The 16,387-nt window shown below is 41.6% G+C and overlaps 1 protein-coding gene across 3 annotated transcripts in view; it reads left to right on the forward strand.

Moving 5' to 3' along the window:
* LOC143930729 (arsenite methyltransferase-like) overlaps positions 1-16,387 on the forward strand; it is a 96,220-nt gene that overhangs the window by 24,786 nt on the left and 55,047 nt on the right. For all 3 annotated transcript variants that reach the window (XM_077455283.1, XM_077455282.1, XM_077455281.1), the window contains exons 6-9: positions 2,643-2,712; positions 7,450-7,531; positions 13,957-14,085; positions 14,993-15,135. In XM_077455283.1, the coding sequence (XP_077311409.1) occupies positions 2,643-2,712; positions 7,450-7,531; positions 13,957-14,085; positions 14,993-15,135 (424 nt within the window). The remainder of the gene's footprint in view (positions 1-2,642; positions 2,713-7,449; positions 7,532-13,956; positions 14,086-14,992; positions 15,136-16,387) is intronic.

Consider the following 16,387-nt stretch of genomic DNA (forward strand, 5'->3'; position numbering starts at 1 on the left):
TCGCACTTTTTAGTTCTCACTTTTCATTTCGCACTTTTTAGTTTGCACTTTTTAGTTTGCACTTTTCAGTTCGCACTTTTCCGTTAGTTTCTGAACGGCCGTTCGTCAACCAGACGTGATGGAATCCCAGGAGATAACATGTTGTTTTGTATTGGCCTTGGAGTTAATGCTTTGACATTATTTTTTTGGTTGAATAATGATTTGATTTGGTATATTTTTGGATGCATAGAATGCTATTTTGGTTAAGTTCTATTGACAGATAGCATGTCTAATTGTATTTGTTTGCTTTTTTTAATGCGCAATAAAAAAAAATGTGTAGAATAATACTTGGTTATGTGTTTAACTTCAAATAACAGTTTGGGGGTAGGCAGTTACATTTAAAAAAAATACAATGTAAAATTAACAAGGGACACCAATATAGCTGTATCTTTGATCTTAAAAATTACAGGATAATGGTGTTGTGGTAACTTGCACCAAAAAAAAAAAAAAAAAAAAGCATAATAATATTATTCTTGATATCACTAGAAAAAAAAGCCTTTGAAAATTGGTATGCAACTCTTCCATACTCGTACACGACCGGAATTTCTGGCAGAATAGGTTCGACGGTCTTCCCGACTGACTTTTGGCGGAGGTCCAACGGACCTTCCGAACTAACGGACTTGGCCACACACGAATGGACTAATGCCGCGTACACACGAGCAGACTGTATGGCGTACTTAGTCCGTCGAAACACATTTCAGCGGACAATCCGCTCGTGTGTGGGCTTCAGCGGACTTTTTCAGCGTGCAGTCTGGCGTACTAAGTATTTTCGTTTTTTTCGAAATTCTGTCCGTCGTACTTTGGTTTCAGCGGACAGTACGGTCGTCAGTAGGCTAGTTCGACGGACTAAGAATGGTGCATGCCCAGAAAGGATTTACACGGCGGAAGGGTGCTTTGCTGTGTCTTGGACTTCCTATTTCTAGTCCCGTCGTACGTGCTGTACACGTCATCGCGCAAGCTTTCGACGGACTGTTTGTGCATCCGTGTGTGGTCAAGTCCGTTCAGTGGAAAGTACGACTGACTGTCCGTCGGATTGTATGACGAACTAAGTATGCCATACAGTCCGCTCGTGTGTACGCGGCATAAGTCTGAAGTTCGAAAGTCCATTCATTTTGAATGTGATGACGTAAACGGGACTAAACAAGGAAGTTCAATAGCCAGTAGCCAATAGGTTCCCTTGCGTTGTATTTGGTCCGTTGGACTAGCACCTAGACGAACGGTTTTCCCGATTTTAGTCCATTGGAATTGAGTCTGTCGGACAGATTTGAAACATGTTCTATTTCTAGGTTCGTTGGATTTTTTTTTTGAAAAACGACTAGCCCATACACGATCGGATTGTCTGACTTACTAATCCTTTCGGACCTAGTCTGTCAGAAAGTCCGGTCATATGTACGTGGCATAACAGTATCACCAGCAAAGCAGCTTCATTATTATCCCATTAAAGAAGAAGAGAATGTGCGCTGCATTTTGAGATTTCATGATTTGCCACGTCATGAATGTTAATTCTTCATTACGATCACTTCTGGCTCATCCTTGCTTCCGAGCATGTGTGTTTGTACTTTGGACTTTTGTTCGACAGACTTGTGTACACACGTTTGGAAAATCTGACAACACACATCTCTTTGTGGAAAATCGGACAACAATTGTGTGATGGAGCATACACACGGTCTGATTTTCCATCAACAGCCTGTCATCCCACATTTCCCGTCTGAAAATCCGAGGCTTTACAGTACATTGTAATTAACAATAAGATCACTCTTAAACACTTTCAGGGGCATATTTATAAAGATTGGCTTCACATTTTGCTGGCAACATTCACCATTGGCAAACATTTTTTTTACATGTGCCTACAAATGTGTCTTGTACATTATTTTATTTTATTTATTTAATCGAATGGGTTCCAGTGAATAAGAGTGACACTGTCCACGGTACTGAATGATGTCTTTACATAGCATTAGCACTTGGATGTTTGGTTTTTAGTTATGTTTTCCCCCTTGCCAACACTACCAATCCAGCACAACAGACATGCAGGCCGATAACACCATGACATGTCTCTCTCTCCTATGCTGATACCTGTGCACACCCCCCCCCAATGTGTGACCAACCTGCAACCACCAATCTGGTAGAGGTGTCCTTCGAAATCTTTACATCTTTACTAGTGAGAGCAAGCCTGAGATGGGTAAAAACAAAACTATGCACCAATGTAGCATGTAAGTTTGCTGACAAAGTTTTAAAGAATACTTTATTAATGCTCCCCCCCCCCCCGTCCATACCGAGGTTACTATAAACATGGCTGGGGGGAACAATGCACAAGGGCCTAATTCCCATGGAGATTGCAGACTGGTTTATGGGACAGGTAGCAAAAAATCGAGTACCCCTATAGGGCAGGTAGCAAAAAATATAGTACCCCTCCTACTACTTGTTGGACAGAAGGTTTCCATAGAGAGTTATTGCTTTATCTTTCTAAAAAGCAATAAATCACTACTTCAGACTGGTGTGTGGGAAAATGAGTTTTGTCTCAGACAATATTACATTCGCCAGGTTATAAATGTAGTGCATAGTATAACATAGTACAAGTAACTTCTTCCTCCTGTTTCCTGCAGATCTAACTGTGTGATAAACCTTTCTCCTGATAAGAAGGCTGTGCTAAAGGAAGCTTACCGTGTTCTAAAGGTAAAATAATAATGTTACATTTAATCATCCAACTCATTTGATGATTCCTTCAGAAAAAAAGTTAGTCAGCAGAATCCTTATTGCCTTGTGTCAGCGTAGAGCCCTTGTACTTATTTATCCCATGTGTATATTCAGTATATGTATATTAGTTAGAGTGAAGGGAACTCTTAAGGCGTCAGCATACCAAGACATTTTTGACAATTTCATGCTCCCAACTCTGTCGGAGCAGTTTGAGGATGGCCCCTTCCTGTTCTAATATGACTGCGCACCAGTGCACAAAGCAAGGTCCATAAAGACATGGATGAGTTTGGGGTGGAGGAACTTGACTGGCCTGATTTCAACACGATAGAACACCTTTGGGATGAATTACACCGGAGACTGTGAGTCAGGCCTTCTCGACCACATCAGTGCCTGATCTTACAAACGTGCTTCTGGAAGAATGGTCAAACATTCCTATAGACAAACTCAAAAACCTTATGGACAGCCTTCCCAGAAGAGTTGAAGCTGTTATAGCTGCAAAGGGTGGGCCAACTTAATATTGAACCCTATGGACTAAGACTGGATGCCATTAACAAGTGCGTGTAAAGGCAGGTGTCCCAATGCTTTTGACAATATAGTATGTGTATGTATATATATATATATATATATATATATATATATATATATATATATATATATATATATATATAAAATCTATATTGGAGATGCGACCCCATATCACAGGTGCATATAAGCAGTATATGCCTGATTTTGGCAGGAATACTAATTACACACATGTGGGCTGGGTTCATAAACATGCCAGGAAAAGAAGTCAGTGCTAGACTTGGAGATAGCGCCGCCCGGCAGACAGGAAGTCTGGCCAGGAAGGTTCCAGTAGGAGACAGCTCCAGAAGAAAGAGACAGGAGGTCACGGAGTCTAAGACTGCAGGTGACAGTCTGTGTGTATGTCTGAAGCAGGCAGGTGTAGCCTGTGACTGACTAAAGCAGCACGAAGCTGACAGTGAGTAAGCCAGGAAGCTATCGTTTGTTTATACAGCGATGGTGGAACCCCCTGCGAGGGAAGATTACTGTTTGTTTGAACTTTTCCGTTTCCTTTAACCACTTCAATACAGGGCACTTAAACACCTTCCTGCCCAGACCAATTTTGAGCTTTCAGCGCTGTCGCACTTTGAATGACAATTGCGCGGTCATGCAACACTGTACCCAAATGAAATTTTTATCATTTTTTTCCCACAAATAGAGCTTTCTTTTGGTGGTATTTGATCACCTCTACGGTTTTTATTTTTTGCGCTACAAATAAAAAAATACCGAAAATTTTGAAAAAAAAAATGTTTTTTTTTGTTTCAGTTTCAAAACTTTGTAAATAAGTACGTTTTCTCCTTCACTGATGGGCACTGATGGGGCTACACTGATGGGCACTGATAAGGTGGCACTGATGGGCACCAATGTGGCACCAATGAAGTGGCACTGATAGGCGGCACTGATGAGCGACACGGATGAGCGACACGGATGAGCGACACGGATGGGCGACACGGATGGGCGACACGGACGGACACTGATAGGTGGCACAAATTGGCACTGATAGCTGGCACGGATGGGCGGCACGGATGGGCATTGATAGGCGGCACAGGTGGGCATGGATAGGCGGCACAGGTGGGCATAGATAGGTGGCACAGGTGGGCATGGATAGGCGGCACAGGTGGGCACTCATAGGCGGCACAGGTGGGCACTCATAGGCGGCACAGGTGGGCACTCATAGGCGGCATCGGTGTTATAGTAATGGATGCCAATCAGTGCCAAACAATAATGCATGCCAATCAGTGATGCCCATTGTGGCCACTGATTGGCATCCATTATGGGCACTGATTGGCACCCATTGTGCTGACTGGCACCCTGGTGGTCTAGGGAGGATTATGGATTTTTATTACCTTTTCCCTGGTGGTCTAGTGGTGTCCCTGGTGGTCCAGTGTGGGCATCCTCGGGGGGGCTGTGCTGATAATCGATCAGCACAGACCCCCCCTGTCAGAGGAGCAGCCGATCGGCTCTCCTCTACTCGCGTCTGACAGACGCGAGTGAGGGAAAGCCGATCACCGGCTCTTCCCATTTACACTGTGATCAGCCGTGATTGGACACGGCTGATCACATGGTAAAAAGTCTCCGTCGGAGACTCTTTACCGAGATCGTAGTTGCAGGGTGTCAGACTGACACCCCGCAACAACGATCGCCGCGATGCGCGCCCCCGGGGGCGCGCAGCGGCTCATTATCCTAATCACGTCATATGACGTCAGGTTAGGATAATGAAACCACTTTGCCGCCGTCAATTTGTAATAGGGCGGGCGGCAAGTGGTTAAATAAAAGTGGGCAGCCATGGCCTAAAAACACAAGTCTGGAGAGGCACGTTTTTGGAAAATTGTATGCACCACTTGAACCTAATCACCCCGGATCATCACAATATATATATATATATATATATATATATATATATATATATATATTAATATATATATTAATAAAACTAAAATTTCAGCGTACACATACAGAAATTACATTTAAATATTGCAAGGCTATTTAAAACATCTGAACATATTCACCAAAGAAATATTGGGATTTGGTCACACCATTTGGCCATATAGTGCTTAAGCCCACTACTATGTCAAAGTACCCCATTATTAGTGGGTCCTACACTAGTCATCGAATAGGATTCAAATGTCATTTTTGTGTGTGTGCATTGTAATATTTTGTTCTGTTTGCATGGTCTTATAGCAGCACCATCTTTGATGCAATTTTAGGGTGTGCCTCCCCCCCAAGTCCTTGTTTGTCATATATAACTAACACACACACTCACACTCACATTCACACTATATTTCTGTAGCACTTTTCTCCCTGGAGATTAAACTTACTTTATCTGTAGGAGGTGAGGGAGTAATTTTGGGTGCGTTCAGTAGATTACCATATTTACCAGCATGTCTTTGGCATGTGGAGGGGGTCACTACCCAAAAGAAAACCATACAAGCTCAGACAGGGCATTCAATTGCCATGTAGATAGTGTCCTGACTGACACTCCAGGCGAAGACCCCACTAACCACTAAGCAACTGTTCTTCATATATATGAAAGATATCCTTATTTTAAAATTTGTAACTTGGGAGATTTTCTTTTGATAGTACTGACTAAAGCTCCATTCACACTTGTTCTATTTTGGACACAGTCGCATGACAAGTTAAAGGCAATTATTTTCAATGGCACCGTTCAGATCGGTGCGACTTAAAGTCACAATGGCTTTGAAAAGGTGCCTGCACTACTTTGATGCGACTTAGTGCCAGAGAGTGTAAAGTCGAATCAAAGCTGCACTCAAAGCCCAATAAAAGTCACGCACCAAAGTTGCACTGGAAATCGCATAAGTCTGGAGTCACATAAGTGTGAATGGGGCCTAAAATGTAGAATTTGTTATGGATATTTGCCTTGGATAGTTTCCTTCATTGCCTTTGATTTTTTTTTTTTTCCTGGGAGAGTAGTTTTGTGAAATGAGTTGTGTAGCAGTTCTGGCTATAGAAACACTTGAACAAGATAGCTAAGCACCTACAAATACTGTGCTCTGCATTTACTAAACCCTCAGAAAAATAAATCTATGCATTTTTCTATTGTTATATAAGGATTGAATAGCATACTGGGGTTGCTTTACTATAGGCAAATAGACTGTGCCATTTATAAGTGCTGTTGCACTCTGCAAGTGCAGTTGTACTCATTTTCCTTAATAAATGTAATGTGGTAAAACTTCACTTTGTACAGAATACCCAATCAGGTGCAGGGAAAAAAAATGCATTTTGCACATGTTTCGATGATGAAAATCAGCAGAGCTTTACCCCTTTTACTAAGCTCTGGGGAAAATTAGAGCATTTGCACTTGCAAAGTGTACAGTCTATTTTCCTTTAAGTAAATCCACCCAACAGTATGCTTCATAGCAAATTATGAGTAGCATATTTCTATATGGCCACTAGGTGGTAGAAAATTCCTACTTTGATCTGAACTAGTACTTTCTAGGTGAACTCTATGAAACGTACTGAGCAGCAAAGCTCACTCCTTTGGAAAATACTAGTTGCCTGGAGATCATGCGGATCCACTGACTTTAGCATTTTCTGGTTTACTGACCAGTAGCATTTATAAAGGTCAGGAGATCTGATTTCACCCCTACTTTGGCTGCTGAATTCTTGTGTCACGTTGACCAAAATTATTGAAGACAGAAACAGCCAGACAACTAATATTTCTTATAAAAAGGATCAGCAGTGGCAGCCCAATATTTCTTTGAGTAAATGTTTACTATTAACAGTCCACTAACTATCATGGATAGTTGCATGCATGTTGTAGATGTATGCATAGGTCTATCAAGCTCCTGTGGTTTCAGTCCCACATTCCTCTGGGCATTTCTTAGATGAGGTGTTGACCCACCTAACGCCAAGTGCTTGTGTGTGTTGATTCACATCCCAGCCTTAGGGCATGCATATTGGTCATCAGGAGTGCCAATGCCATACTTTATTGATAATTAGGGTATGTTTGCCTAATTAAACTAGCCCAACAGTTGGGTGTCGTAGCGTTTGTATTCATACTTCTCTATTCATTTGTAGTTTTCGTTCACAAAACCATTAGAGTGATGGAAATTAAGTAAAATGATGTAGTATGTTTCTCATTCAAAGGGTGGCATTGCTTATTTCTTTTAAATGTCTTCATATTCTGTTTTTCAGTATGGGGGAGAAATTTACTTCAGTGATATGTATATTGACAAAAAGCTTTCAGAGGAACTTACAAGAAACACAATGTTGTGGGGCAAGTACAGTAGGATAAGTGCTCATTATAGGTCTGATGTATAAAAACTGTTATTCATAGCAATAGCTGTTTCCAGTTCCAATTTGGAGATTTAAGCAGAACTTTACTCATAACAACTTAACAAAAAACATATGATGTTTAGCAAGTAACATTCCACATTACCAATTGTGCTACCAAAATTAGTGTGTGCTGTAAATTACCTCCAGCATTGCTCCCATTTCTTCTTGCTGGAGGCTGCCATTTTGCTGAAGCCCAGAGCCCCAGCAGTAAATAATAAAGCAAAACTAAACCCATCGATTTAATGGTTTCAAAAAAGTTACATTCCTGGAATGCTGGTATCAGTTAACCATGTAGTGCCCCACTGCAAGGTAAAAAAAAATTCTGCTTTAAACAATACAATAAAACAGTAAAAAGGCAAAACGTTTCTTTTTGCTGCAAAGCTACATATATTACTAACAGTATGAAAGGGATACAAAACAGATAAGTATTGCACAAAACATCAGCCCATGAACATTTGTTGACATGTAACCAATATCATAGGAAGACAAGAGGAACAAAAAATAAAACCTAGAAAATAGATCTATAGAGAAGATAGCGCCCTTCAAATAATATACTTTCATAAATGTTTTCATTACACACAAAAAAATAGGATCATTTCACATGGGTGGATCCGCATTTCGGGTTTTTTGACCTTTGATTACACAAAGATCATAAAAAATAGTAAAACATCTCTATGGGTGAAAGGAGGTAAGTGGACTTGAATCTACCTACTGTATATCCACCCACCTCCTGGGTCCATTCAGGTCCATCTGACAGAATTGAAAAAGTCTGCATTTGGTTCCGATTTTTACTCACTGGACCAGAGATGGGCGCATATAGGCAGATGCAAATACACTTACATCTTCCCACCTACAGGGATACCATGGATCTGTTTTGTCCATGGGGGAAAAATCAGAACAAATGTGACATCCAAAGCATTCTGATCTGACCTAGGATCCCCTGCTGAGACTGAATGGACACCGTGTGTCAAAGTTAAAATATCTTATAGTGGTCTATATAAAGAAATAAAAAAACTTATGTACAGTGTAGCACCCTGATATTTAGGCAGGTATGCTAGTAAATTTACATGCCAGGTATAGTTGCCTTGGCCAATTGATAGGAGATCAATTGATTCCACCCTAATTCTGGAATTGTTGCACTTCTCTCTTCTGTCACTAGATGGCAGGGTATCTGGTGGCATTAGATAAGAGAAGGGCATTGCAAGGACAGATTAAGAATAGATGGGGTATCTTAGCCAATGGGCAGGGATTTTCTTGGGTCTCTTGGCCTGCTGGGAGAGCCTATTTATTTGGGTGAGGTTGGATTCTGTGTCATCTGGATGGCTGTCTGGGTGGACATGTGTTATGCTGTCCCAGGCTGCTAGGCCAGAGCCTGAGGCCTATGCCGGGGACATCTGACTTCTAGGCTGTCTGAGGGCCTATCCAGAAGCAAGAGAGAGCAGCGTAGGGTTGAGACTGTGGCTTGCAGTCCAACCAGAAGTAGAGGGGAAGCTGTCGCCATTAAGGGACCATCCACCTTGTTACCAGGGACCATCGTGAGTAGCTGATGCAAGTACCAGAGCAGTATTCTCACCAACCGGGGATGGTGAAGAATTGGGAAACGTATACAGGTGTCAAGCCAGGGACCCAGCCAGCGGAGGTGACACTTGCAGAGCAGCCTTGTGTGTCAAGCTAGGGACTGAGCAGGCTATAGGAGACAGAGTTTCTGTCTACACATGCAGATGTGGTGTCTGGTGTCTGGCTGGGTGCCTTTCCCTGCATGGCTGTCTACCTATAGAAGTCGGAGTCTGCCCATTAACATTGCAACTACTAAAAGGTGTCCCGACCCTAAACCATCTCTCCCACAGTTCTGTTAAGAGAAAATAAATCTCTTTGCATTCAAGAAGTGTCTGGCGCCCATGAATCTACCTTGCATCACACCCACTATGCCTTGTAACCCACTCTACATAGAAGGATGTCAGCTATCCCTAACTCTGGAGGTTCTCATTAGACCAAAGGGGACCCGGGACTTGGCTACAACAGTATCTCAGAATAGTGAGTACACCCCTCACGTTTTTCGTAAAGATTTTATTATATATTTTCATGTGACAACACTGAAGAAATGCCACTTTGTTACAATGTAAAGTAATGAGTGTACAGCTTGTATTACAGTGTAAATGTGCGGTCCCCTCAAAATAACTCAACATACAGCCATTAATGTCTAAACCGCTAGCAAAAAAAGTGAGTACACCCCTAAGTGAAAATGTCCAAATTGGGCCCGATTAGCCATTATCTCAACACACAACTGTTAATGTCGAAACCACTGGCAACAAAAGTGAGTACAACAAAAGTGAGTACACCCCTAAGTGAAAATGTCCAAATTTTCAGAGAATATGAATAACACAAAAACTTTTCTTTCACTCATGGTTAGTGTTTGGCTGAAGCCATTAATTATCAATCGTGTTTACATTTTTTTTAAATCATAATCACAACAGAATCTTCTCAAATGACCCTGATAAAAAGTTTACATACCCCAATTCTTAATACAGTGTATTGCCCCCTTTAACATCAACGACAGCTTGAAGTCTTTTGTGGTATTTGTGGATGAGGCTCTTTATCTTCTCAGATGGTAAAGCTGCCCATTCCTCTTGGCAAAAAGCCTCCAGTTCCTGTAAATTCTTGGGCTGTCTTGGATGAGATCTCCCTAGAGTGGCTCAACGATATTGAGGTCAGGAGTACGAGATGGCCACTCCAGAACCTTCACTTTATTCTGCTGTAGCCAATGAAAGGTTGACTTGGCCTTGTGTTTTGGATCATTGTCTTGTTGGAATGTCCAAGTACGTCCCATGCGCAGCTTCCTAGAAAATTGAAAAAACTATGCTGAATGTCACCACAGGGGCTGATCTGTTCTACATCCCTTTAAACTAGAAATAGAATAATCAAATTCCTCTTGGCGTGGGACTTTAGATTAGAGCAGTCAGCATTATGACAAATGAGTACAGTAAAAAAATATATACAATCTTTAATATAGGTTGATTAAAAGTATAGAGCATACTTATGACGGCACAATTAACATATAAATAATCTGTTCTTAAATAATAGCACAATATTATATACAGCATAAATGGCCAGATATTACAAAAAGTGTATCACAACACGTAATTGCAGACAATCTGTTGGGACTAACTCTAGCGACCACAGTACCCAACGCTTTTCGAGATTCACATGAATTACATTCTCTTCATCGGGGGTTATGCGAATAGACATGAGATAAAATCGATTGAAAAAGCTGTATATGTTGGCATAAGACCAAATCTGAAAAATACTGCTGCGACTCCTGGCCCCAATCACCCCTAACTTAGCAAGGGAATAGGTGGAGCACCCGCCGAGACTGAGAATGACTGGTTGGACTGAATCCACACAGAGGACACCCAAGTGATACCCTCCGTCACATGACCCTCTTAATCAGGTAGGAGATCAAAACATGGTCTCGGTGGGGCACCCTGACGCTGGAGAATGGCACAGCACCCTGGATGTTACCCCTATAGGCCACTCATCAACAGATATGCCAAACGATGACCCACAAAGGGGGGCAAGGAAAACCTACACCCAAAAGGCTAAATGGACCTGAAACAGGGTGTTGCTCTGCACCAGTGGGACGCCGCCAGCTTGTCACCAACACTGGCATGCGAAGCTTCATGGCTGATGAATGCAAATGTTCCTCAAGTATTTTTTGATAACATATTGCATTCACCTTGTATCAATTTTGACCAAATTTCCTGTGCCTTTGCAGCTCACACATCCCTAAAACATCAGTGATCCACCTCCGTGTTTTTAGGAATGGTATGTACCTTTCATCATAGGCCTTGTTAATTCCTCTCCAAATGTAGCGTTTGTGGTTGTGGCCAAAAAGCTAAATTTTGGTCTCATCACTCCAAATTACTTTGTGCCAGAAGGTTTGAGGCTTGTCTTTGTGCAGTCTAGCGTATTGTAAGCGAGATATTTTTTGGCATTTCCATAGTAATAGCTTTCTTCTGCCGACTCGACCATGTAGCCCATCTTTCTTCAAGTGCCTCCTTATTGAGCATCTTGAAACAGCCACACCACATGTTCTCAGAGTCCAGTATTTCACTTGAAGTAATTTGTGGGTGTTTCTTTGCATCCCGAACAATTTTCCTGGCAGTTGTGACTAAAACTTTTGTTGGTCAACAGAACCCCTCATTTTCCACTTCTTGATTGGAGTTTGAACACTGCTGATTGGCATTCTCAATTCCTTGGATATCTTTTTATATCCCTTATACAGTTCAACTACCTTTTCCCACACATCCTTTGAAAATAGTTTTGCTTTCCACATGACTCAGAATCCAGAAACGTCAGTGAAGCACTGGATAAAAGATGCAAGGGTCTGTCAGGAGTCCAGAAACTCATTGACCTTGTATACACACATACTAATTACAAGCAAACAGATCAAAGGTGAGGATAGTTACCTTTAATAGCCATTCAAATCCCTTTGTGTGAACTTGTGTGCATGTTGTCAGGCTAATATCAACAGGGTATGTAAACTTTTGATCAGGGTTATTTGGGTAGTTTCTGTTGTAATTATGATTTAAAAAGAGTAAACACAGTTGACTGATAATAAATTCAGCCAAACACTAACTATGAGTGAAAAATGTTTTTGTGTTATCATCCATATTCTCTGAAAAATTGCCAAGAAATCATAAATTCTGCCAGGGTATGTAAACTTATTAGCACAACTGTAAATATCTATCATGTATTTCCATGCTCCGGATGTATACAATTAGGCATACCAATAGTGTTGTATAGCAGTGGTCATCAACCCTGTACTCAGGGCCCACTAACAGGTCAGGGTTTGCAAGATGGCTGAATGCAGTATTCTAGTCTGCATCTACCCAAGGTAATACATAAAACCTGACCTCTTAATGGGCCCTGAGGACTGGGTTGATGATGACCAATGTATAGAGCATTTGAGAGATAAAGCGCTCAGCATTGTGTGCTTCATCTTGCACATGTGCAGTAGCACAGTCATTTTCAAATTGGTGTCAGGACAAAAATATGTAAGTATTAAGAAAAAGTCACAAGGATATAGTTAAGTATGACTGTTTATTCCCCCCCCCCCTCCCCCTATTCAGGTATAGCGGTTTATAGAGCAAGGTAACACCATATTGATGCCCTCATCCTTATACTGTATGTAAGGCTGAATGTACACTGGACCTTTTAGCCCTTGTGCATGAAATCCCAGCATTTTGGTGCAAGTGGAACGCACAGGCTCACCATCCAGCCCCACTGTCAGCAGCCTGTAAAGCTCTGAGGGGCTGATAGCTGCTGCAGTTGAAAGGTGCACCAAGTGATATTAATGTTGAGAGAAGTATGCAAGTATAGTTTTATTTTTTGCCTTCAGAATGGTGAGGCTGTGTCTTCTACTTGCACCAAAATGCTAGGATCTCCTGCACCAGGGACTAAACACCCAGCGGAAATAAGGCCTAGTACACACAGGCCGAATGTTGGGCGGCATTGGCTGGTTCAATAGAAACCGGCCGGCAATCGGCTTGTGTGTATGGCAGTGGGTCCGACAGAAGCCAGCTGTTCGGCCACCTTCTGTCGAAGGGTTGTGACCGAAAAAGGTCTGCCAGCCACCTCCCAATCGCCGTTCTCAGTTAATGGCTGAGAACACCGACTAAAGTGTTCTGGTGGGGGGCCATCCCCCTGTCTGAATACAACAGTACAGCAGGGGAAATCGCTGTACTAACTTGGGATTGTTAGTACAGCGACTCCAACCGGAGCTCTAGTAGTGCATACAAGGCTCTAAAGCGGAGCTCAACTTGTTCGCAAACTATCCCCCAGGTACAGGTACAGGTGACAGGTACCTGTTACCACTTCCTCATAAGATCTCTGCATGGCAATCTATGTAATTTCCAGACCCTCCTTCTCCCTACTGCCTTCTGGGACACACAGAGGTCCCAGAAGATGGCAGGACCATTCAGAAAGCGCAGTGCAACTTGCGAATGAGTAGTAGGAAACAGGCTTTACTTCTTTTTTCTCTTACTACAGATGACAAATTGGCTAGGGGTACCAACACTGCGGGATCCCTGGACAGGTATGTGTCCTTATAGTAAAAGTCAGCAGCTACATTATTTGTAGCTGCTGACTTTTAAATTTTTATTTTTTTTAGTGACTGGACCTCCTCTTTAAGGTCTATCTCCTTTACCTACATGGGAGGCTAGATACATTTTACAACCTAAAAGATAGACCAAGGTTTCTGCAGCACAGTGAGGATAGTGTCATATCCTAGAGATTATTGAATTTCACAGAATTGTCTGACATGATATGACTATACACACAGTGATGGTCCAATTCTTATAAATACAGGGGAGGGCATTGGTGGAGCATTGTTGTGGAAAGACCTCTATCAAGTGGCTGAAGAGATTGGATTTAGTCCTCCTCGACTAGTCACGTCTAGGTACCTCACCATTAACCAGGAGCTAAGAGATATTGTTGGTAAGTTGACTGGAATACTGTTATATGTACATACATGGGGTTTATTTCATCAAAGTGTTTTAGGGCAGAGCTATCTCAGACAAAAAAATCATGTGGGATGAATTATATTGCCCCAAGATGCGTGCTGATAGGAGTAAAAAGCAGAGTGATGGATAAGCTCATCGCTGTGCTGCTTCACTGTCCAGTCACAAGTTGGAGCAAATCCAGAATGACCTGGTCTCAGAGAAGGTGGGTTGAGTAATGCTAGCCATGAGATTGGGGACATCTAATGGCAGAAAGAAAGTACTGTGGGGGAAATTGCTGGAATGAAGATGAATATTGCAGCAAAACCTGCTTTTTTTAATAAGCTATTTGGAGCTTATTTTTCCTTGGAGGAAACACATAGGTGATTTATCTAGCCAATTATCATAATATTCCAGTCTTTGCAAGAAAGGGTTAACAGTGGACTGTGCCTAGAGTCAGTCAATTAGCTTGGAAAAGGGTGGGGGGGGGGGGAGAGGAGCAGGGGAGTACTTACCATCCTAGGCTACAGGGCTTTGTGTTTCTATATATGCACACAGTGTAGGGACACACTACCCTAGTCCCTGTGTGAGAGGGTGGCTTCATAGGGTGTTGCCGGAGAGACAGCAGCCACCCTGAAGCAGGAAACCTGGGTCAGCAGTCATGGCACCAGCTTAAACTAGAACATAGGCAAGGATTAAAGGTCGAAGAAGACACATAATCACTTGTAATCAGTTGTAGCTTTATACATTTTGAACCTTTAGCATCTACTATGTGTAAGTGTCTTCACATTGTGCTATAATCAATTCATAGATTAAAATAAATTAACTACTGCATAAAATAACTGATTTCATTGTGGGTCATAATAATAATTCACAATTATCATGTACACTACTGTTTGTTTCAGGTGACTATAAGTTTGTCTCTGGTACCTACCGTCTCTTTAAACTGCCAAAGGAACTTGTGAAGGACCAGAACCTGGTGACATACACAGGAGGAATTACTGGCTACGAAAAGAAAATCCAGTTTGATGCAAACTATACATTCATGGTACTATAATATGGAAAAAAATACATTTATCAGTGATATATTTATTTATAAGATGAATGTGACCTTCACCAACCATTCACTGTAAATAAACCTTCCTGTTTTAAATTACACTGATTGATTCACCTGCAGTGAATATTTAGTGAATGTTACATTTCCTGAACATGTACTACTAAATCCCTTAGTTAGGGTGAGACGTTTAAAGCGCCAAATAAAGGTACAGATTTTTATGATGCAAACTTATACACAAACAACCATCAAAAGAGGACTTTATTCTGATTGCCATATCACAGTTTATGTTGTATATACACAACCTAAAAGTTAAGGTTTGACCATTTGTTTTGCCTCTCAGCCACCCATAATTACATCAGGAAGTTCCAGCAAGCTCCACCTATATATTATAACAGAATTACAATGATACTTATTCTAGAAGTTTGATATATATATATATATATATATATATATATATATATATATATATATATATATATATATATATATATATATTGTATAGAGGTGGTCGCTGTGTTCTCAACACGTCTCATGAAAATTGGGCAATCTGGATCATAACATATGTGTGACAGAGCTGGGCCCTGCCACTGTATAGAAATAAATAAATGGTACACAGAGTTCTCAAGGATGCAAACTGAAGGACTTCAGAAGGGCTATTATGAGAGGAGAAAGTAGGTTTTTTGGCTTTTTTCCTGATTTTATAACTCCTGGATTGGGTTCTGGAATCCAGAGATTTCAACGAGTTTTGGGAGGAATGCAGCCTCAAATGCAAAGAAATGGCAAGAGTGGGCAACTCTAAAATCCTCTTGAAAACCTTATTATTAATACAGGAGTAAAATAAAAATCATGCTAATGTTTTTTTAAGAGCCGACCCTGTCGCAAAGCCCCCCCCCCCCCATGTTGAGGGCATGTGGCATGGTTCAGAAGGGGGACGCTTGCTTGTCCCCTCCCTTTACTGACCTGCCAGGCTGCATGTTTAGATAAGGGTTTAACCTGGATTTTGAAGGTTTTTTTGGGGTCACCCCAGACCCGAAGGACGCCATTGTTTTTTTCCTGATTATGTTTTCTTGCCGGAAATTCATCGGTTGTCAAGGATGGGGCAGCCGGCTTCCCAGCCTGCCCCTTAACAACCAGCTATTTACAGTTTGTTAAATAGAAAAAAGAAACACAAAATGCATAAAATCTGTGTGCAAAAACGCATCAAAAATGCGGCTTGCAAAACGCACCGGAAAAACGCATCAAC

Source organism: Lithobates pipiens, unplaced genomic scaffold (genome assembly GCF_037356315.1).
Source record: "Lithobates pipiens isolate NorthernLeopardFrog02 unplaced genomic scaffold, aLitPip1_a1.2 Scaffold_25, whole genome shotgun sequence".
NCBI classification, from domain to species: domain Eukaryota; kingdom Metazoa; phylum Chordata; class Amphibia; order Anura; family Ranidae; genus Lithobates; species Lithobates pipiens.